The following is a 19,642-nucleotide window of genomic DNA, read 5'->3' as shown; positions in this document are numbered from 1 at the left end:
CTCCTCCAGGCTCTCAGCCTTTCCTCCTCACAGAGCTGCTCCAGGTCCCTCAGCATCTTTGTAGCCTCTGCTGGACTCTCTTAGAATCACAGAGTCAAGTAGGTTGGAAGAGACCTCCAAGCTCATCCAGTCCAACCTAGCACCCAGCCCTGGCCAATCAACCAGACCATGGCACTAAGTGCCTCATCCAGGCTTTGCTTCAACACCTCCAGGGACAGTGACTCCACCACCTCCCTGGGCAGCCCATTCTCTGTCTGTCTGGAACTGGGGAGTCCAGAACTGGACCAAATACTCCAGATGTGGCCTCACCAGGGTAGAGCAGAGGGGAAGGAGAACCTCCCTTGACCTGCTGGCCACACTCTTCTTCACTCACCCCAGCAAACCATTGGTCTTCTTGGCCACGAGGCCACACTGCTACCTCACGGTGAACTTGATGGCCACCAGCACTCCCAAAATCTCCTGACAGGTCTCCTCTGCTGATAGCTGCATATTCCAAAGGACTCTCCCACCCAGGCAACAGGCAGGGAAGATCATAAACACCACCACAGCAGCAGCAGCAGCAGCAGCCACCACCTGCCACACTGCTTCCAGATCTCCTGGAAGCAAAGTGGGTTTGTGGCACTGGAGGACTGGAGAAGAGCAGCAGCTAAGCCACGCTTGGCTCCCTCCACAGAAGAGCCTCTAAACATGCAGCATCTCAGCATTTGGATGCTAATTCTCATATTGTAGCCAGAACAATCTCCACAAATGAAGCTGCCCACTCCCTATCTAAAGCCAGTCTAAGGAAAATGAGATGTTTGCTCCTCTTCTATGAGGCAGGAAATTAAACCAGCAACTAATCATTTAGCTAGAGGTAAACTCCAGGGGAATAGTACCAAGGATTCAACAATCAAAACCACTCCTCCTGGCTCCAGCTGTGAGCACAGGACAGGTTGTCCCTGCTGTGGGAGAGCAGGGTCACAAAGCCACCCCACAGCAAGGTGTCCAACACAAGCTCACTGAATTCACTGCAGCTCCAAAAATACATCAGAAGACAAGATCTGAATCACTGACTCGTGAGCAGTGAGCTGCTCCTGCTTTGCCACACGTGCAAGCCCCCATTGCATGGAAAAACATTTCCCCCCCCTCCTTGGTTCACCTTCAAAGCCAGATCCAACAGAGCTCTGGGCATGAAGAAGAGTCCTTGGGTTATGGCCTTCATCAGGGATGTCAGTGAACCCACTTCAGATCAAGAGGTTGAGCTCCACACCTCCAGTGAGACCCAGACAGAATGAGAGAGTTGTTTGGGTTGGAAGAGACCTCTAAGATCCAATTGACCTCTAAGAGTCCAACTGTCAACCCAACACCACCTTGGCCATTCAACTACATCCCACATGCTATGGCCACAGGTTTCTTGAGCACCTCCAGGCACGAAGACTCCAGCACCTCCCTGCAGCCTGTGCCAATCCCTGACAACTCTTGCAGAAAAAAAACATTTCCTCATCTCCAACTTAACTCTCCCCAGCACAACCTCAGGCCATTTCCTCTTTTCTACCACCTGACACCAGGCAGAAGAGACCAACCCCACCTCACTGCAACCACCTTTCAGGGAGCTGCAGGGAGCAAAGAGGTCTCAGCCTTCCACTTGGTTCCCCTTGCTTGGGCAGCCCCAGCCCAGACCCTGACTTTCTTTGACTAATCATCTGTTTCTCCTTTCCAAAAGCAAATCCAAATGCTTACCTACCCAACACAACTCCTGGCCCCAGAGAGGAATGAGATCTCTGCTGTGAAATTCCCAGGGTCACTCAAAGTCCAGTTTCCCACAACTGAGCTTCATAATGACCATCTGGCCCAGGGGATTGAGTCCAGCATCAGTGAGTTTGCAGAAGACACCAAGCTAGCAGCAGGTGTGGAGCTGTTGGAGGGTAGGAGAGCCCTGCAGAGGGACCTGGCCAGGCTGCATGGGTGGGCAGAGGCCAATGAGATGAGACTGAACAAGGCCAAGGGCAGGGTTCTACACTTTGGCCACAACAACCCCAAGCAGCACTCCAGGCTGGGGCCAGAGTGGCTGAGAGCAGCCAGGCAGAGAGGGAGCTGGGGGTGCTGGGAGAGAGGAGCTGCAGAGGAGGCAGCAGTGCCCAGGTGGGCAGCAGAGCAAATGGCATCCTGGGCTGGCTCAGGAGCAGTGTGGGCAGCAGGACAAGGGAGGTTCTTCTGCCCTGTGCTCAGCACTGCTCAGGCCACACCTTGAGTGCTGTGTCCAGTTCTGGGCTCCTCAAGCCAAGAGAGATGTTGAGGTGCTGGAAGGTGTCCACAGGAGGGTGACAAAGCTGTGAGGGGCCTGGAGCACAGCCCTGTGAGGAGAGGCTGAGGGAGCTGGAGGTGTGCAGCCTGCAGCAGAGGAGGCTCAAGTTGTGCCAGGGGAGGTCTGGGCTGGATGTGAGGAGGAGGTTGTTGGCAGAGAGTGACTGGCATTGGAATGGGCTGCCCAGGGAGGTTGTGGAGTCTCTTTCTCTGCAGAGTTTCCAAACCCACCTGGCCATTGTGACCCTGGGCAAGCTGCTGTGGGTGCCCCTGCTTGACCAGGGGTGGGGTTGGACTGGATGATCTGCAGAGGTCCCTTCCATCCCTCACCACAGAAGGATTCTGGGGTTCTGTGAAGTGGAAGAGCTGGGCTGCAACTTGTGATGGTACTGGAAACGTCTGGCACCTGCTTTTAGCTGCTGGGAAGTTAAGGAACTGTATCTTACAAAGCAGAGTTTGATAAAAGGAATTGTGTAAACAAGCCTGCTAAGAAATGGGTGTTGTAGCAACCAGACAGGCACACTGGCAGGCATTTCATTTTCAAATGAGAAGATAACTGTGGTTTGTGAGAGATAACAGACTGAGAAGTTCTGCCTTAGCTGGAAGAAAAAGTGGCTTGCAGCTGCAGTGTGCTGGAACGTCCTGGTTTTCCTACCCACCATCCCCAGCAGGTTGTGTCCCCAGGGACCCAGAAGTAGAAGACTTGGAGGGGGGAGGTTGGGTTAATCTAACCCCCACCAAAACTAAACCAAAAAGAGAACCTCCCACACTGCTGAGAGAGGCTTTAAACATTTTGTGTGCTGGCTTTTTAAATGCTTTTAGGAGTTAAATGTTTTCTCCTTCTCACTGCAAGCCTTTAAGTGCTGCCTTGACTCTGTGTTCAGAAGTTAATTCCAGCACTTAACCTGCCCCCCCCCATTTGATCTGCCAGTTTTGGTGCACCAAGTCCACGTGGGCACTCTTGGATGGCATCAGAGCATTTCCTTAATTGCTTCTCTGAATCAAGGTCTCTTTCCAGGAACAAGCTCCAGTTAAGCTCCACAGGAAAACAGCTTCCCACACCCTCTGCAAGCCTTGCCCAGGTAGTGCCACTGTATTATCACTTCTCAGGTGCTGGAGAATGCTAAAAAGACCACTCAGGGAAGCAATATTAAGGCAATCTGAGGCATGTTTGCATTTGTAAGGACCAACTCAATTCCCTTGCACCAGGCTGCAGAGCTTTGCCATCAGCTCACCCAGTTGACATTTCCCAGCAGAAACCCCAGATTGGTTTTTTGCCTCCAGCTCTCAGGTTGGCTTGTGGTGGTTCAGTGTCCAAAGCAAAGCAAGCACAGAATCTCTGTTCAGCTCCAGGACACAAAGATTAACCCAAACCCCAAGTCCTCCACTGCTGGCCTGCTCAAAAGTCCCTGTGGGGCACAGCATCCTGGAGATGGAGGAAGGTATCATATGTGGATATCAACAATGAACATTTGGAGAGTTTGCTGGAAAGGAAATCCAAAAAGCCATGAAAGAAGAGACCCTAATGCAACCTATGGACCCCAGGGGACCAAAGGAATGATCCCAGCCACGTCTGCTTGCTGACAGTATTTTGTCTCAGCCTCTCTTCACAGGGCATCAACTCATCCATACCCACAACACTGATTTGAGATCACTTAGGATTGTGCTAGAGTTGCTTCTATTCCTGTTGTGCTTGTCAAACACAAATTCCCCTGCCATCTGTTGGCACTGCTGCTACCACGAGCTGCAAGACGCTCAGTAAAGACACTGCGACGCTTCGGGGGAAGCTTTAGTCATTTCTCTGCTTCCAAAGCTTCAGCTTGAAGCTTTCACAGAATCACAGTGTGGTAGGGGTTGGAAAGGACCTCTGGAGATCAGCCAGTCCAATCCCCTTGCCAAGGCAGGGGACAGCTAGAGAAGGTCACACAGGAACACATCCAGGCAAGTTTGGAAGGTCTCCAGAGATGGAGACTCCACCACCTCTCTGGGCAGCCTGCTCCAGGGCTCCAGCACCCTTCAATTACAGAAATCCCTCCTCATCTTTAGATGGAACTTTTTATGTTCCAGTCTGTGCCCATTGCCCCTTGCCCTGTCTCTGGGCACCACTACAAAAAGCCTGGTGCCATCCTCCTGACACCCACCCTTGAAGTACTGATCAGATCCCTCTCAGTCTGCACTTTCCAGACTGCAAAGCCCCAACTCCCTCAGCCTTTCCTCCTCATCGAGATGTTCCAGCCCCCTCAGCATCTTTGTAGTCCTCTGCTGTACCTTCTCCAGCAAGCCCCTGCCCTTCTTGAACTCAGGAGGCCAGAACTGGCCCCAGGACATCAGATGTGACCTCACCAGGGCAGGGTAGGGCTGGTTTGCTCTGCATCCATCACACCATAAAGCTGCTGTTTCCCAAGGGGCTAAATGGTAGGATCACAGAATTGTTGAGGCTTTAAGATCATTGAGTCCAAACATTATTGTTACTCTGAGCAGTTTGGATTCATTTAGCCAAGACTGAACCCAGGTGCAACTTCCAGCTCTGAACTGCTTTGAAGTCTTCAATCTGTGCAGGACCAGGTACTGCCATGGCAACGGCCAGGACACCACAAGGAAAGGCTGACATTTTGGCAGCAAAGAGAAGAGGCTGGGTGGGGAAGAAGGAGGCTCCTCTGGCACACAGATCTCCTCTCCCTGAACGCAGAGGAGAACGGTGAAAGAGGGAGGAAAGCAGCACAGAAGCTGCGCTGGGTGTGAGAGATGAAGGCAGGGGTTTGGGCAGCGTGAGAGCACTTGTGCACACCACTGCTTTCATCCTCCAAAGGAGAGGAAACAGCCCCTGGTGATTAGCAATCCTCTCTTCAGAAGGGATCGATGCAGGCAATCAAGAAACGCTGCATTAAAGCCCTCTGTTTGCTTTTGATCCAGGAACATCTGAAAGAGGCTGACCTGGCTGCTTGAGAGGCATCAGAAGGTCCCTCTGCAAATAGCAGCTTCCATTACAAACCTGCAGCTTATCATCCTCATCTTCATTGTGCTTGAAGAGTTTTGACAGCTCCACAAATGCCTTTTTTTTTCCCTTTTCCCTGAATTGGCCTGGAGAAGGTTTAAAGCTATCACCATTAAATTTTAAACCCTTCAGAACAGCAAATTAATTCCCCATTTTCTACCACTCCAGAATGAAAGTCGCTGGCATTGACACCTGCAGGCTGAGCTTCTGGACCTAGGCTCCAGAAAAAAAACCCAAGCTGCAAAAATGTTCACTCCTGGCAGTCACTGCATCTTACTGAGCCACCAACTAGATGACGTGGCTGAGGGGGCACAGCGTTTGAAGGGTGGGAGGAAGAGATGCTGACTGTTCTCCCTGCAGAATCATGGGGTTGATTTGGTTGGAAGAGACCTTCAAGATCATCCACTCCAACCTTTAACCCAGCACTGCCAAGGCATCACTAAGTCATGGCCCTTAGCACCACATCTCCACAGCTTTGAAGCCCCTGCAGGGACTGGGAGCTCATCACTGCCCTGGGCAGCTTGGTCTGGGCTTTGACAACCCTCAAAGGGAAGAAATTATTCTTCCTGTTTAACTTAAACCTCCCCTGGGGCAACTTGAAATCATTTCATCTTGTTCTGTCACTTGTTCCTTGGCAGAAGACAGCAGCCTCTACCTGGCTCCAATCTCCTCTCAGGGAGTTGTAGAATCACAGAATCATAGAATCACAGAATCAACCAGGTTGGAAGAGACCTCCAAGACCATCCAGTCCAACCCATCCCCCAGCCCTATCCAATCAACTAGACCATGACACAAAGTGTAGAGAGTAAGAAGGTCTCACCTCAGTTCCCTCTCCCCAGCCCTGTTCTCCAGACCCTTCAACAGCTTTGTTGCCCTTCTCTGGACCTACTCCAGCCCCTCAATGTCATTCTTGGAGAGAGGACCCCAAATGTGAACCTAGGAGTTGAAGTGTGGCCTCACCAGTACCCAGTACAAGGGGACAACCACTTCCCCAGTCCTGGTGGCCATGCACTTCCTGATACAGAAACATGGTATGTGAAGACATGGCCTGAAATTGTGCCAGGGGAGGGTTAGCTTGCAGACAAGGAATATTTTCTTGGCTGCAAAAGTGGTCAGGCATTGAAACAGGCTGCCCAGGGAGGTGCTGGAGTCCCCATCCCTCGAAGTATTCAAGCAACCTGTGGCACTGTGGGACGTGGTTTGATGGCCACAGTGGTTGATGGTCAAGCTGGATTATCTTAGAGGGCTTTTCCACCCCATACAATTCCATGATGCTATATCACAGAATTAGCCAACAGCTACTTAGTGACAATCACTCAAGTTATTGAAAGATAACCAACAGCAGCAGTGGAAGGCCAGTGGCAAGCAGCCAGCAGGCTGTGGTCAGTCAACAATCAGACCTGAGAGCAGGCAGCAAAACATCCAAGCCAGGCAGAGCAGCTATGGAGAGGGAAAAGGACTTCAAGCCTCCTGCTGAGTGGCAGGCTAAATAGAAATGAAGTTTTTGCCAAAGAACAAACAAGACAACTGTTTACTTTCATCTCCCATTCAGCTTTCCAGACAGCTCATTTTCCAGCAGGCTGCAACACAGGCTGTGTTCCATGGGTAACACCTGCTTCTTCCCACCTATTCCTGTCTGCAGTGCAATTACCTGGAGCTCATCAAACACTCACCACGGGATTCTCCTCTGGTAAAAAAAGACACTTGGGGAAGGCATGGGTTGCATGGATATTTTTAGTTCAAAACCTAGGCAAGTCAGGGTCTGGGGTTTTAAAGAGTCCTAGAATTGGTTGGGTTGGAAAAGACCTCGAAGATCATCAAATCCAAGCTTCAACCTAACACCACTGTGGCCATTAAACTGTCCCAAAGTGTCATGACCATGTCCTAGGACAAGGGAGGTTCTTCTGCCCCTGTGCTCAGCACTGCTCAGGCCACACCTTGAGTGTCCAGTTCTGGGCTCCTCAAGTCAAGAGAGATGTTGAGGTGCTGGAAGGTGTCCACAGGAGGGTCACAAAGCTGTGAGGGGCCTGGAGCACAGCCCTGTGAGGAGAGGCTGAGGGAGCTGGGGGGGTGCAGCCTGCAGCAGAGGAGGCTCAGGGCAGAGCTCATTGCTGTCTGCAACTACCTGAAGGGAGGCTGTAGCCAGGTGGGGTTGGGCTCTGCTGCCAGGCAAGCAGCAGCAGAACAAGGGGACACAGCCTCAAGTTGTGTCAGGGGAGGTCTAGGCTGGATGTTAGGAGGAAGTTGTTGGGAGAGAGAGTGATTGGCATTGGAATGGGCTGCCCAGGGAGGTGGTGGAGTTGCCATGGCTGGGGGTGTTGAAGCCAAGCCTGGCTGGGGCACTTAGTGCCATGGTCTGGTTGCTTGGCCAGGGCTTGGTGCTCGGTTGGACTGGCTGAGCTTGGAGGTCTCTTCCAACTTGGTTGATTCTGTGATTCTATAAAGGAATCAGAGAAGTTCTGGTTATGCTTGAGCAACTTGGTCTAGTGGAAGGGAAGAGGTCCCTGGTCTAGTGGAAGTTGCAGTCTCCACCATGGCAGGGGGTTGGAACTAGATGATCTTTAAGGTCCTTTCCAGCCTAGGCCACCCTATGATTCTTATCCTGCAGAAGAAGAGGCATGGAGGTGTTCAAGAAAAGACTGAATGAGGCACCTAGTGCCATGGTCTGGTTGACTGGCTAGGGCTGGGTGCTAGGTTGGACTGGATGAGCTTGGAGGTCTCTTCCAACCTGGTTGATTTTATTCTATTCTATGACTCCTCAGAAAATCCTATTTCCACTCTTCCCCTTGCAGCCTGCTGACAAATAGTCAAATTTTCAGCTTTCAGGATTACTTTGATTTATTAGCACCATCTGGGGGGTGAGGGGGTGGTGGGGAAATAATGATAGCAACACTGATTTCAACCTACAAATCTACTGCAGAGCAGGACTCCTGGAAAATAAAAACATATTAACCATGGCAACAACCAAATGTCCAGGTCCCTTTGCTCACTGCAGAGCTTTGGGCAATTTGGATTCAGTGTTCATCTGCCTTCTCTCCTCAGACCTTGTCTCCATAGTATTTTATTCCTTCAGTGCCCAGGATGTCAGAGGTGGTGTGGCTTCCCAAGTGTGCTCCATGGCTGTTCCCCAAGCTTAAGGCAGCAGCTCACCTGCTCGCAGCAGATCAAGCAGTGCCACAGCTGAAGCAAAACCTCATTAGCTATGGGCTCATGAAAGTGTGCAGCTGTGGGAAAGGTAATAATTCCATGAGTTGGGATAAAAATAAAAGATTTCTGCAGCTGCCCCTTTCTACTACTCCTGGGAGTCTGCACAAGCTCCTGACTGAACCTGAAGTCTGTCTAGCAGGGGAAGAAAAAAATAGATGCATGAGCAAAACAGGCCTAGTGAGCATGGAGTAGGTGGCAAAAAGAATGGCCACCAGCTCCCTGCTTCAGGGATGCTGCTCAACATTACATCACTATGGGATCATGGTTCCCAGGATTTCTGAATCCCAACAGAGCAAAGCCAAGGTAGAGGAAGTGCACAGCAGGGGTCTGGCATGGAATTCTCTCACCTTGCTGGGGCAAGTCCCACCACGTCCAGGGAGCTCCAAGCTGGGAGGAACCTGAAGGTAAGTGCAACCATCTTGCACATGCAAAGCAGCCACATCTGCACTGATGCCCCAAGGCTGAGATCACCAGAAAAAGCCTTCTGCTGTGCGTCAGCACTGCCCCTGCTAAAGGGCTGCTGGAGAGCCACCAGTGCATGGCACACACCCACATCACAGCACCGTGACGTGCTGCCTGGTGGCATTTCCACAGGGCAGGACCTTCCCCCTACACCACCTCTCTCCTTCCACTCACCATGCCCTTGTACGATAGGTTTATTGTACCAAAAGGCAGCAGAAGGGCACGACACAACCCTCAGCTGTCCTCCCTTAGGTACAAGCATCACCACTTCAAGCACACAGGCCCTGGAGGAAGAGCAAAAGGAAAGCAGCTCAGCACTGAATAGAAGATGCTCAGGTGCCTGCAGAAGCCACAGCAGCCTCTGGGAGGAAGCTCCTGTCCGCAGGCCGAGTGGTTTAAGCCATGGGCAATCCTCAGCTCCCCTCCTGCCGACGTGCAGTCTGCTGTTTTGCCTCTCTGCACTCAGGAGCAGTTGCAGACAGACAGTAATAAGGAGATGTCAGCTTAATCCACCACACTAAATAAATGTCAGACCCTTTGCCTGCTTTAATAGCCGTCGCCAAGGCAACCAGGAGTATTCCTTTACCACCACACCCGGCAGAGGATTAAAGGTGGGCAGTGGTCTGGCAGAACAACCAAACACGTTGCATTGTCACCTCCCACGCATACACCCCCCCCCAGGCCTGCCACCCACGGGTGCTCTTGCTCTACTCCCAAGAGAGATGTTCCACTTCCTGGAGTCCATGAGCTGGATATCAAGATGTTCCCAAGTCCAGAAACAGAATGTCACACATCACACCCTCCAGCATCCCAGGGGAGGTGACCTACAGGGACAGACCACAGGCAAGGCAACAACAGCTCCTGGCAATCCAACCCTCAGCCACAGGGCAGAGCAAGCCCAGGTGTTCCTGCAGCAAGTCCCACCACATCCAGCCCCTTCAGCAACGGACAAGTGGCTCAGATGGCCCTTCACAGCCCACCCCCATGCACCAGCAACACCCAAACTACGTGGCAGAGCCATGGGACTCGTAGCTCCACGTTTGTGTCTCCCATCAGCTCCCTGTGTCAATGCTCCACCGAGCTCTGTGCAGGCAGAAGGACCTTGAAGGCAGCTCAGCATGAAAGCACAGCATAAACTAACAGAGTTAAAGGTGCCTGAGAGAGAGCAGAGCAAGCAGATGGAAAACACGTTTTGCACAGGACACATGAGCAGATGTAGAATCGTTTAGGTTGGAAGAGACCTTTGAGATCCTCGAGTCATGTGCAGGGTGCCCATTTCCTCGGCTGGGCTCCCCAGCACCCACCCTGCCAGAGAGCTGCAGCCGGAGGTCCAGCCCAGCTCCCGGGGCGAGGAGCGGCGGCAGCGGCAGTCATCTCCTCCTACCCCTGCGGGGAATCACAACTCGTGGGAGCAGCTCACGCCACCGGGAAAGGCAATGTGGGGAAGGCGCAGGCTAGGACACTGCGATGCTCAAATCCGCCGGTGCTGCAGGGATGCTCCTCCACCTCCCCGGGAACCCATCTCACGCCCTCACCGCAAGCGCTGCTCGGGGGTTAAGGCTTTAGGGGGGGACTTAAATTCGCTGCAGCAGCAGCATCGGAGCTAGGGGCAGACGAGCCCAGGGGGGCCAGGGCTCCGCCGCCCCGCTCCGGGCAGGGGTCCGCCGCAGCCTCCCGTCACCGAGCCGCGCCAAGGGACCGGGGAAGAGGGAGGCGGGGGAGCCACGGAGCCGCTCCCGCCAGGTCCGCCGCCGTCCCGCACCCACCTCCTTCTTCACGGTGCGCAGCAGCCGCTGCCGGGTCTCCGCCTCTGTGGGGAGAAGCGGGGAGAGGCCCGTGAGTGCGGCCCGGACCCGGCCCCGGTCCCGGTCCCACCAACCCTACCCCCTACCCCCCGCCGCCCGCCCGCCCTTACCCGCCGGGGTGGCCGCCATGGCCGCGCTCCTCCGCTCCGCAGCGCCGGCAGACTGCTGCGACGGGGCCGAGCGCTCCGCTCCGCTCCGCTCGGCTCGCAGCGGCGGGGCCGGGCCGGGCCGGGCTGGCCGCGCCGCGCCCGCCGGGGTGGGGCCGCCGCCGCCGCCGCCAATCCGCTCTCGCTGCCGGGCCACAGGCAAGCGGCACCCCCGGCAACGGGCGGCCCGCGGGGAGCCCTCGGCGGGGCGCCCCAGCCGGGCCCGGACACTCCGGACCCTCAGAGGGAGGGACCCCGAGCAAGGTCCTGACCCTCCGTGGAGCCCGAACCCGAAGGGAGATGACTCCAACTGGGCCCCGACCCCCCGGGAGGGAGAAGCCAACCGGGTCCCGGCCCTTAAGGGGGCCGCAGCCAGGCCCAGACACTGTAGGGGAGGCCCAGCTCAGCCCAGACCCTCGGAGCGGGGATCCCAACCAGGGCCAGACCCTCAGTGGGGGACCCTGACTGGTCCCGGACACTCAAGGGGATCCAGCCCTTGGAGGTGGCCTCGGCTGTGCCTCAGGGAGGTCATAACCAGTGCCCCCCAGGGCTCCTCCTGGCTGGGAATCCCCCACCCCAGCCATGCCCCAGCAGCCCCTGACCAGCTCCAGGGTGCCCAGGGGTGCCCAGGGCTGGGGAGCGTGGGGATGGGGCAGCCCAGTGAGTCCTCAGCGTGTCCCTTCCCTGCGTGTGGGGCTGCTTTGGGGTGGGTGCAGCCGGTGGTGTTGGCATCGCAGGGGGGGTTAGGAGTCACATGGAGGTGTGAAGTGACAACATTTCCACAGCCATGTGCCATCCTAACACGTTCCTGTGGGCTCTTCCCCAGCAGGAGGGCATCACTGAGCTGAGAGGACATCTCTCTCACTGGAGACTGCGGATGCCACCTATGAGCATCACAGCCCCTTCTGCCTAGCAGCTCCAGCTGATGTATCTTCTGTTTTTCTCTTCCCTCGTTTGCTGTTCCAGGACATTTCCATAGTAACAGGATCCTGGCTCCTTCGCAGTCCAGTTTCCAATAACTACAAACCACATTAGCAGGAGGGCAGCAGCACCCTGCCACCGCTGCAGCCACCACACCACAGAACTGCCTGGCATGGGAAAAGCCTTCAGGATGATCCAGGACCCAACGTTGACAAAGTCTTTGACTACTAAACCATGTCCCTAAGCACCACATCTACACAACTCTTAAATACCTCCAGGGATGGTGACTCCAGCACCTCCCTAGGCAGCCTGTTCTGATGCTGGAGAATCCTACAAGTGAAGAAATTCTGCCTAACATCCACTTTAAACCTCCCCTGATGCAACTTGAGTCTGTTCCCTCTTGTCCTATCACTTGTTCCTTGGCAGAACAGACCAACCCCCACCTCCATCCAACCTCCTTTCGGGGAGTTTTAGAGTAATTAGGTCTCTTTTTAGGAAGTTTTAGAGTAATTAGGTCTCTTTTCAGGGAGTTTTGGAGCAATAAAGTCTCCTTTCAGGGAGTTTTAGAGCAATAAAGTCTCCTTTCAGGGAGTTTTAGAGCAATAAGATCTCCTTTCAGGGAGTTTTGGGGCAATAAAGTCTTCTTTTAGGAGGTTTTAGAGCAATAAGTTCTCCTTTCAGGGAGTTTTGGAGCAATAAAGTCTCCTTTCAGGGAGTTTGAGCAATGAAGTCTCCTTTCAGGGAGTTTTAGAGCAAAAAAGTCTCCTTTCATGGAGTTTTGGAGCAATGAAGTCTCCTTTCATGGAGTTTTGGAGCAATAAAATCTCCTTTCAGGGAGTTTTGGAGCAATGAAGTCTCCTTTCATGGAGTTTTGGAGCAATAAAGTCTCCTTTCAGGGAGTTTTAGAGCAATAAAGTCTCCCACTCAGCCTCCTTTTCTCCAGACTAAACAAGGGCCACAGATGGTCCTCGCTGCCATCACTGGGGAAGGGACTCAATCCTAACATGTCGAGCAGGGAAGTTCCCATCCCATTGCAGAATGAAGTTTCCCATCCCAAATTGCCATCCCTGCAGCTCTGGGGGCTGTTTCTCCACCACATCCAGCTCTGGACTGCATCCTCCCTGTCAGAGCAGCTGCCTTTTGCTCTGTGCTGGTGCTTAGTGGGCCTGAAGATGGCAGGAACCATCCCTTCCCTTCTGCCACCCAAGCTGAGCACTCCACTGCTACAAGAACAGGATGGAGCTTTGCCTTGGGGATTTAGAATCATAGAATCAGGCAGGGCTGGAAGGGACCACAAGGAGCAGCCAGTTCCAGCCCCCCTGCCATGCCCAGGGACACCCTACCCTAGAGCAGGCTGCACACAGCCTCAGCCAGCCTGGCCTCAAACACCTCCAGCCATGGGGCCTCAACCACCTCCCTGGGCAACCCATTCCAGCCTCTCACCACTCTCATGCTCAGCAACTTCCTCCTCACTTCCAGGCTGAATCTCCCCACCTCCAGCTTTGCTCCATTCCCCCCAGTCCTGCCACTCCCTGATATCCTGAAAAGTCCCTCCCCAGCTTTCTTGTAGCCCCCTTCAGATCCTGGAAGGCCACAAGAAGGTCACCTGGGAGCCTCCTCTGCTCCAGACTGCACAGCCCCAACTCTTTCACTCTGTGCTCACAGCAGAGCTGCTCCAGTGGCCCTGCTCTGGACACACTCCAGCATCTCCACATCCCTCTTGTCCCAGGGGCTCCAGAACTGGATGCAGCACTCCAGGTGAGGTCTCAGCAGAGCACAGCAGAGAGGGAGAATCCCCTCCCTGGCCCTGCTGGCCACACTGCTGCTGCTGCAGCCCAGGCTCTGCTTGGCTTTCTGGGCTGCAAGTGCACACTGCTGGCTCCTGTTGAGCTTCTCCTCCAGCAGCACCCTCAAGTCCCTCTCCTCAGGGCTGTTCTCCAGCCACTCACTGCCCAGCCTGCATTTGTGCTTGGCATTGCCTCGACCCAGCTGCTGGACACTTTAGTTTTAATTTAATCAGGATTCAACCCTCTTTGTACTTCACTGCTGGCCCAGGGGTGAGGAGAAGAGCTGTGCCATATCTGTGGGAGAGCAAACCTATTTCCTTGTACACTGTTTGCTTTCCACTGTTTATTTGCCTGCTGCACAGCCTGTGGAGGTGGCAGTGCAAATGTTACCCAGCTGCAGCAGCAGGGCTGGCTTCTCATCGCTGAGCCAAGCTGGGATACCAGCCTGGGCAGCTCGAGGTGCTACTGGTGGGGGGGGTCACAGCTCCTGTTTGCAGTCACTGAGTGATGACTTGAGGCTTGGGATTCTGTTCCCAGCCCAGGGAAACTCCTTTTTCTGAGGTTAGGACCCCTGTGAGTGACACAGAACTCGCAGTGCAACATCAGGGATCGTACAGGTGGTCCTGGTTTGTCAAGAGGATGGGGCCAGACTCTGCTCAGTGGTGCTCACTGACAGGACAAGTGGCAGCAGACACAAAGTGGAACCCAGGAGGTTCCAGCTGAACAGGAGGAGAAAATTCTTTGATGTGAGGGTGCTGGAGCCCTGGAGCAGGCTGCCCAGAGAGGTTGTGGAGAGTTTCCAAACCCACCTGGTCATTGTGATGCTGGGCAAGCTGCTGTGGGTGCCCTGCTTGAGCAGGGGGAGTTTGGACTGGATGATCTCCAGAGGTCCTCAGCATGCTGGAATCTGTCTGAGACCTTCTCAGCCAGCCAGGGCTCATCAGGCTGTGCTCACAGCAACATCACTGTGTACCTATGACCAGCAGGGCTTACAGCCTTGAGAGGGTAATTAAGACAGGCTAATAAACACTCATCATGAAGGCAGTGCAGGCTCATAAAACACCACGTAGGAGCTCCATCACCAATCAACTGTGAATCCAATTACTGAGGGCAGAGACAACCAACTTGCCTTTCCAACCCTGAGCCAGAATCACAGAATCAGTCAGGGTTGGAAGAGACCACAAGGATCAGCCAGTTCCAACCCCCCTGCCATGGGCAGGGACACCCTACCCTAGATCAGGTTGGTCACAGCCTCCTCCAGCCTGGCATTAAACACCTGTCTCAGGGGACACCACAGAGCCATGGCTCTGCACAAACACCAGCTGCTGAAAGCTGAAAAGGGGCCAGGGCACAGCATGGACATGTCACACACAGCACCTCACACAGCTCTGGTCCCACTAAAGCTTCTCCAGCCCAGGATGAAGCTGTCTGACTTAAACTAGCAGCATCTGCCAGCCAGGAGAGCTTGGGCTGCCTGTCAGAGCTTTGAACCTGAATCACAGAATGGTAGGGGTTGGAAGGCAGCTCTGGAGGTCAGCCAATGTAACCTCCCTGCCAAGGCAGGGGCACCTAGAGAAGGTCACCCAGAAACACATCCAGGCAGGTTTTGAATGCCTCCACATATGGAGACTCCACTGCCCCTCTGGGCAGCCTGCTCCAGGGCTCCCTCACCCTTAAACTGAAGTTCTTCCTCATCTTTAGATAGAACTTCTTATCTTCCCCACTTGGCTCACCTGAATGGGACACCCTGAGCAACTCTGGTCAGCCTCTCCAGACAGAACCATGGAACCTGCTTCTCTTGGCAGCATCCACATATTGCACCAGCCCAGTGAGCTTTGGGAGGTTGGTGGTGGGACCATGGACCAAATAAGGCAACACTTAAACCATTTGAGAAGGACAATGAGTGGTTTGTCTGGCTTCTTTCTCCCCATATATATATGGTGCTATTGATTAATGATCTTTGGGGGAAAGGCAGCTGGAAGAAGCACAAGGAGAAGCTGTCCATAAGCCTTGCTGCCTCCTTGGCAAATTCTGCTTCTCCTTGGATTAAAGTTAAGTGGGAGACAACTGGGCCCCTGTTTTCTGGAGTCTGGAGAGCTTAAATGAGAGTGCAGGTTGATCTATACTTAATGTGATTAAGTTCCATCTTGAAGTATCATGCTAATTAAATTAAACTTCCCACTGCTGCCTCTGTGGCTTAAAGAGGATCATTGTTTTAAGACCACAATTGACTTCTCTGCATTTCATTGCATGGATGAGCAGGTAGGATAAAAGCAATCTGCTCCTCAAGTGATCAAACTGGTTTGGAAACAGCTTGGAGCTTGGCTGGAGATTCAAATTTAAATCTGATTTGAGCTCGATTTTTAAGCTCTACACTTTAAATCTAAAGTGGTTTCCTCTGAGTAAAGGAAATGGCAAGGGGGAGGGGAGGGAAAGGCAAAAAGAAAGTGATGAAGAGAGTGCTTCTGACCATGGTGTTGGAGGGGTTCCAGCAGCGTGCATGGACAAAGCAGCTCTTGGAGCATGAGCTGTGGTAAGGGAAAGGCAGAGGCCCCCCCATGCAGCTACCTGCAGCTGCCCCTTCCCCACCACAGGCCATAGGAAATACTCAGATCCAACACTCCAGCTTCAGCTCTGGGTTGTATCACAGAATCTCAGCACAGCAGCGACTGGAAGGGACCTCTGGACATCTTCCACAGCACCTGCAGCAGCTTGCCCAGGATAACAGTGGCCAGGTGGGTTTGGAATCCCTCCAGAGAAGGAGACTCCACAACCTCTCTGAGCAGTCTGCTCTAGGGCTTTGGCACCCTCACACCAAAGAAATTCCTTCTCCTGGTGAGACAGAACCTCCTGAGTTCCACTTTGTGCCTGTTGCCCCATTCCACCCAGAAAACACCTGCCTGGTGTGTCACTGGTGAGCACACCCAGCCCCACGCAGTGCAGCCAGTAGGCCAGGCTGGGAAAACACACACAGAGGCTGGAAAAGTGGGAGCAGGAAGCTCTGGGGAAAGCTCACCTCTCCAGCAGGTCACAGAGCTGGGGCCCCATTGCAAGCTCAGCATTTGCACTAAGGCTGAGTCTGCAGAGTGCAGCTCCTCACAATCACACAATTATAGGCAGATAGGGCTAGGAAGGGACCTCTGGAGATTGTCAGTTCCAACCCCACTGCCTTTTCTAGGCAGAGGCACCTAGAGAGGGTCACACAGGAATGTGTCCAAGCAAGTTTGGAATGTCTCCAGAGGTGGACACTGCACCTCCTCTCTGGGCAGCCTGCTCCAGGGCTCCAGCATCCTTCAATTCAAGAAGTTCCTCCTCATCTTTAGATAGAACTCCTTATATTCTATCTATGATTACAGTGAAAACCATCTCTAGGATACTCCCCTCCCTCTGCCCTCTTCCTCTCCCCAGCAGCCTTAAGAACCTGCAATGGATTTTCCACCTTGCAGCTTCTGCAAACCACTGAGATTTCAAAGCTCTGTCCTCATCAGCTTGACAGCAGCAGCCTTGACCTGATGCCAGAGAAGAGGCAACCGCAGCAGCGGGGCAGAGCAGAGCAGCAGTGGCACCTGTAGGCAAACAGGTGCCTGAGGAGAAGGTGGGAGCTGGAGGAGCAGGATAGGAGCACTGGGTGCATTCACAGCTCATTCACCAGTCAGGACCCTGGGGGGAACCTATGAGGCACGGAGGAACAGCACCAGGGATCTGCTGGACCAGCAGCAGCAGCACAGAGCCGATGCTGCGGCACTGGCTGCTGAGTGATACTGGTTCAGTGCCTCAGTGCTGGGAGCTTTTAAGCACCAATGACCACCATGGGGCTGACAGGACTTGTGGGAGCAGCTAAAAGTCTTGTGAGGAGCAGCTGAGGGCCCTGGAGAAGAGGAAGCTGAGGTCAGACCTCCTTGCTCCCTACAACTCCCTGAAAGAAGGGTGCAGTAAGGTGGGGTTGGTCTCTTCTCCCTAGGATCAGGAGATGGAACTAGAAGAGTTGGCCTGAAATTGTGCCAAGGGAGGGTTAGGTTGGAGATAAGGAAAGATTTCTTTGCTGCAGGAGTGGTCAGGGATTGGAACAGGCTGCCCAGGAAGGTGATGGAGTCACCATTCCTGGAGGTGTGAAAGAAACCTGTGGCCATGGCACTTTGGGACATGGTTTGCTGGCCATGGTGGTGTTGGGTTGATGGTTGGATTTGGGTGATCTCAGAGTTCTCTTCCAACCCAAACAATTGCATGTTTGATTCTGTGCCTGGCTGGGACTGTGCCTGCGTGCCCAGCGCTGTCCAAGGTATTAGCACAAAGCCCTCTTCAGGCCTCTCGTCGCAAGGAACTCAAACCATCAATGTGGAGAGAACAAGAGGCTCTTCAGGACAGCAAGCAGCTTCGTTTTAAAAGGACATCAGTATTTGAACAGCTGCTTCACACCCAGGGAGGGACCTCAGTCCAAAACCCCACTCCAGCAGATGCTATCATAGAATCATAGAATGGTTTAGGTTGGAAGGGACCTCAAAGCTCAGCCAGTTCCAACGCCCCTGCCATAGGCAGGGACACCTCCCACTAGAACAGGTCACTCAAGGCCTCATCCAGCCTGGTTCTGAACACCTCCAGGGAGGTTGTGGAGCACAGAGTCACCCAATGTGATCAAAGATCACATTGGGTGACTCTGTGCTCCACAACCTCCCTGGGCAACCTGTGCCAGTGTCTCACCATCCTCACTGCAAACAACTTCTTCCTAACATCCACTTTCAATCTCCCCTCTGCCAGTTCAAACCCATTCCTCCTCATTCTGTCAGTACAAGACCTTGTCCATAGTCCCTCCTGTAACCCCCTTCAGGCCACTCCAAAGTCTCCTTGAAGCTTTCTCTTCTCCAGGCTGCAGAGCCCCAACTCTCTCAGCCTGTCCTCATAGCAGAGCTACTGCAGCCCTCTGAGCATCTTGGTGGCCTCCTCTGGACTGGCTCCAACAGTTCCATGTCCTTCTTGTGCTGGGGGCTCCAGAACTGCACACAGGTAGGGTCTGAGGAGAGCAGAGTAAAGGGGGAGAATGCCCTCCCTTGCCCTGCTGGCAACACTTCTCTTGCTGCAGCCCAGGGCTGATCTGTGGACTGATCTGTCCCCTGCCAAGCCAGCCCAGACCGTTTCACAACCCCTATCAGCACAACCAGCTCCTCCTTGTCACGCTTGGAGTGACTCTGAGCCCATCTGTTGAGGCTTCCTGAGCAGGGAGCAGGGCAGGGGTGCAGGAGGGTCTCCACTCTCAGCACCCCCTGGAGAAAAGAGGGGTCAGCTCCAGAGAAAGCTGTCCTTTCTGTGCAGTTCCTGTGGCACCAGCTGTCTCTTTTTATGTCATTGATACCCTTAAGATGGTCCTGGATTGGGGGGATTAAACCCTGCTCCCCACAGCAGGCTCCTCAGGCAGATTGTGCTGGCAAAGAGGATTTCTCACCTTCATCCCTGAGCAGGAAGGGAAAGGGGGGAGGCAGTAAAGCCTCTTTGGCTGCAGCCCCACTGCTCCCACACCTCTATTGTAAGGACTGCAACTGCAACTTGTGCCTTTGCAAGTCCAGGAGTGACACAAATCCCACCTAAACCTGCAGGGGATTACTGATCCCTCACTCCTGTGCTGATCCCCAGCCTAGGGACAGCCACACTGGCAAAGCCCACGGGGGCCACGTGCACCTAAGCTCATGGCTGAGGGGCTTTGCCTGGCCACAACAAGAGCCCTCCCCCTTCAAACGTCCTCTTGCTCCTCACCCAGTCTGGGGACCAGTGTGTGGCATCATCCTGCCGCCCTCCAGATGAACCCCTCCAGTTGAAACCCTTGGCTTGGGAAAAAGCACCTGCAGAGAGCTCCAACCACTCCTCCTGGAGCCAATGGAGGAAGATAGTTGCATTTGCAAATGAGAGGTGTTGAAAAAGCACCAAGCAGAGCAGGAGCAGCTGTGCTCAGCATAGCCCACCCTGAGTGGGCACCGACAGCAGGAGGGTGGCAGGAGCTGATTCACCACCTGTCACAGCTCAGGGCTGGGTATCCCACTGCTGAGG

At 53.9% G+C, this 19,642-nt stretch overlaps 1 protein-coding gene across 6 annotated transcripts in view; it reads right to left on the bottom strand.

Moving 5' to 3' along the window:
* Nucleotides 1–10,952, bottom strand: part of SGSM1 (small G protein signaling modulator 1) — a 48,928-nt gene extending 37,976 nt beyond the window's left edge. For all 6 annotated transcript variants that reach the window (XM_064169056.1, XM_064169060.1, XM_064169057.1 and 3 more), the window contains exons 1-2: nucleotides 10,863–10,952; nucleotides 10,714–10,757 (exon numbers count right to left, since the gene is read on the bottom strand). In XM_064169056.1, coding sequence (XP_064025126.1) covers nucleotides 10,714–10,757; nucleotides 10,863–10,881 — 63 coding nt within the window. In that variant the 5' untranslated portion in view covers nucleotides 10,882–10,952. The remainder of the gene's footprint in view (nucleotides 1–10,713; nucleotides 10,758–10,862) is intronic.
* Nucleotides 10,953–19,642: the final 8,690 nt, after the last annotated feature.

Source organism: Pogoniulus pusillus, chromosome 30 (genome assembly GCF_015220805.1).
Source record: "Pogoniulus pusillus isolate bPogPus1 chromosome 30, bPogPus1.pri, whole genome shotgun sequence".
Lineage (NCBI taxonomy): Eukaryota > Metazoa > Chordata > Aves > Piciformes > Lybiidae > Pogoniulus > Pogoniulus pusillus.
Note: the sequence above shows the minus strand (reverse complement) of the source record. Positions and strands in the feature narration are given on the sequence as shown.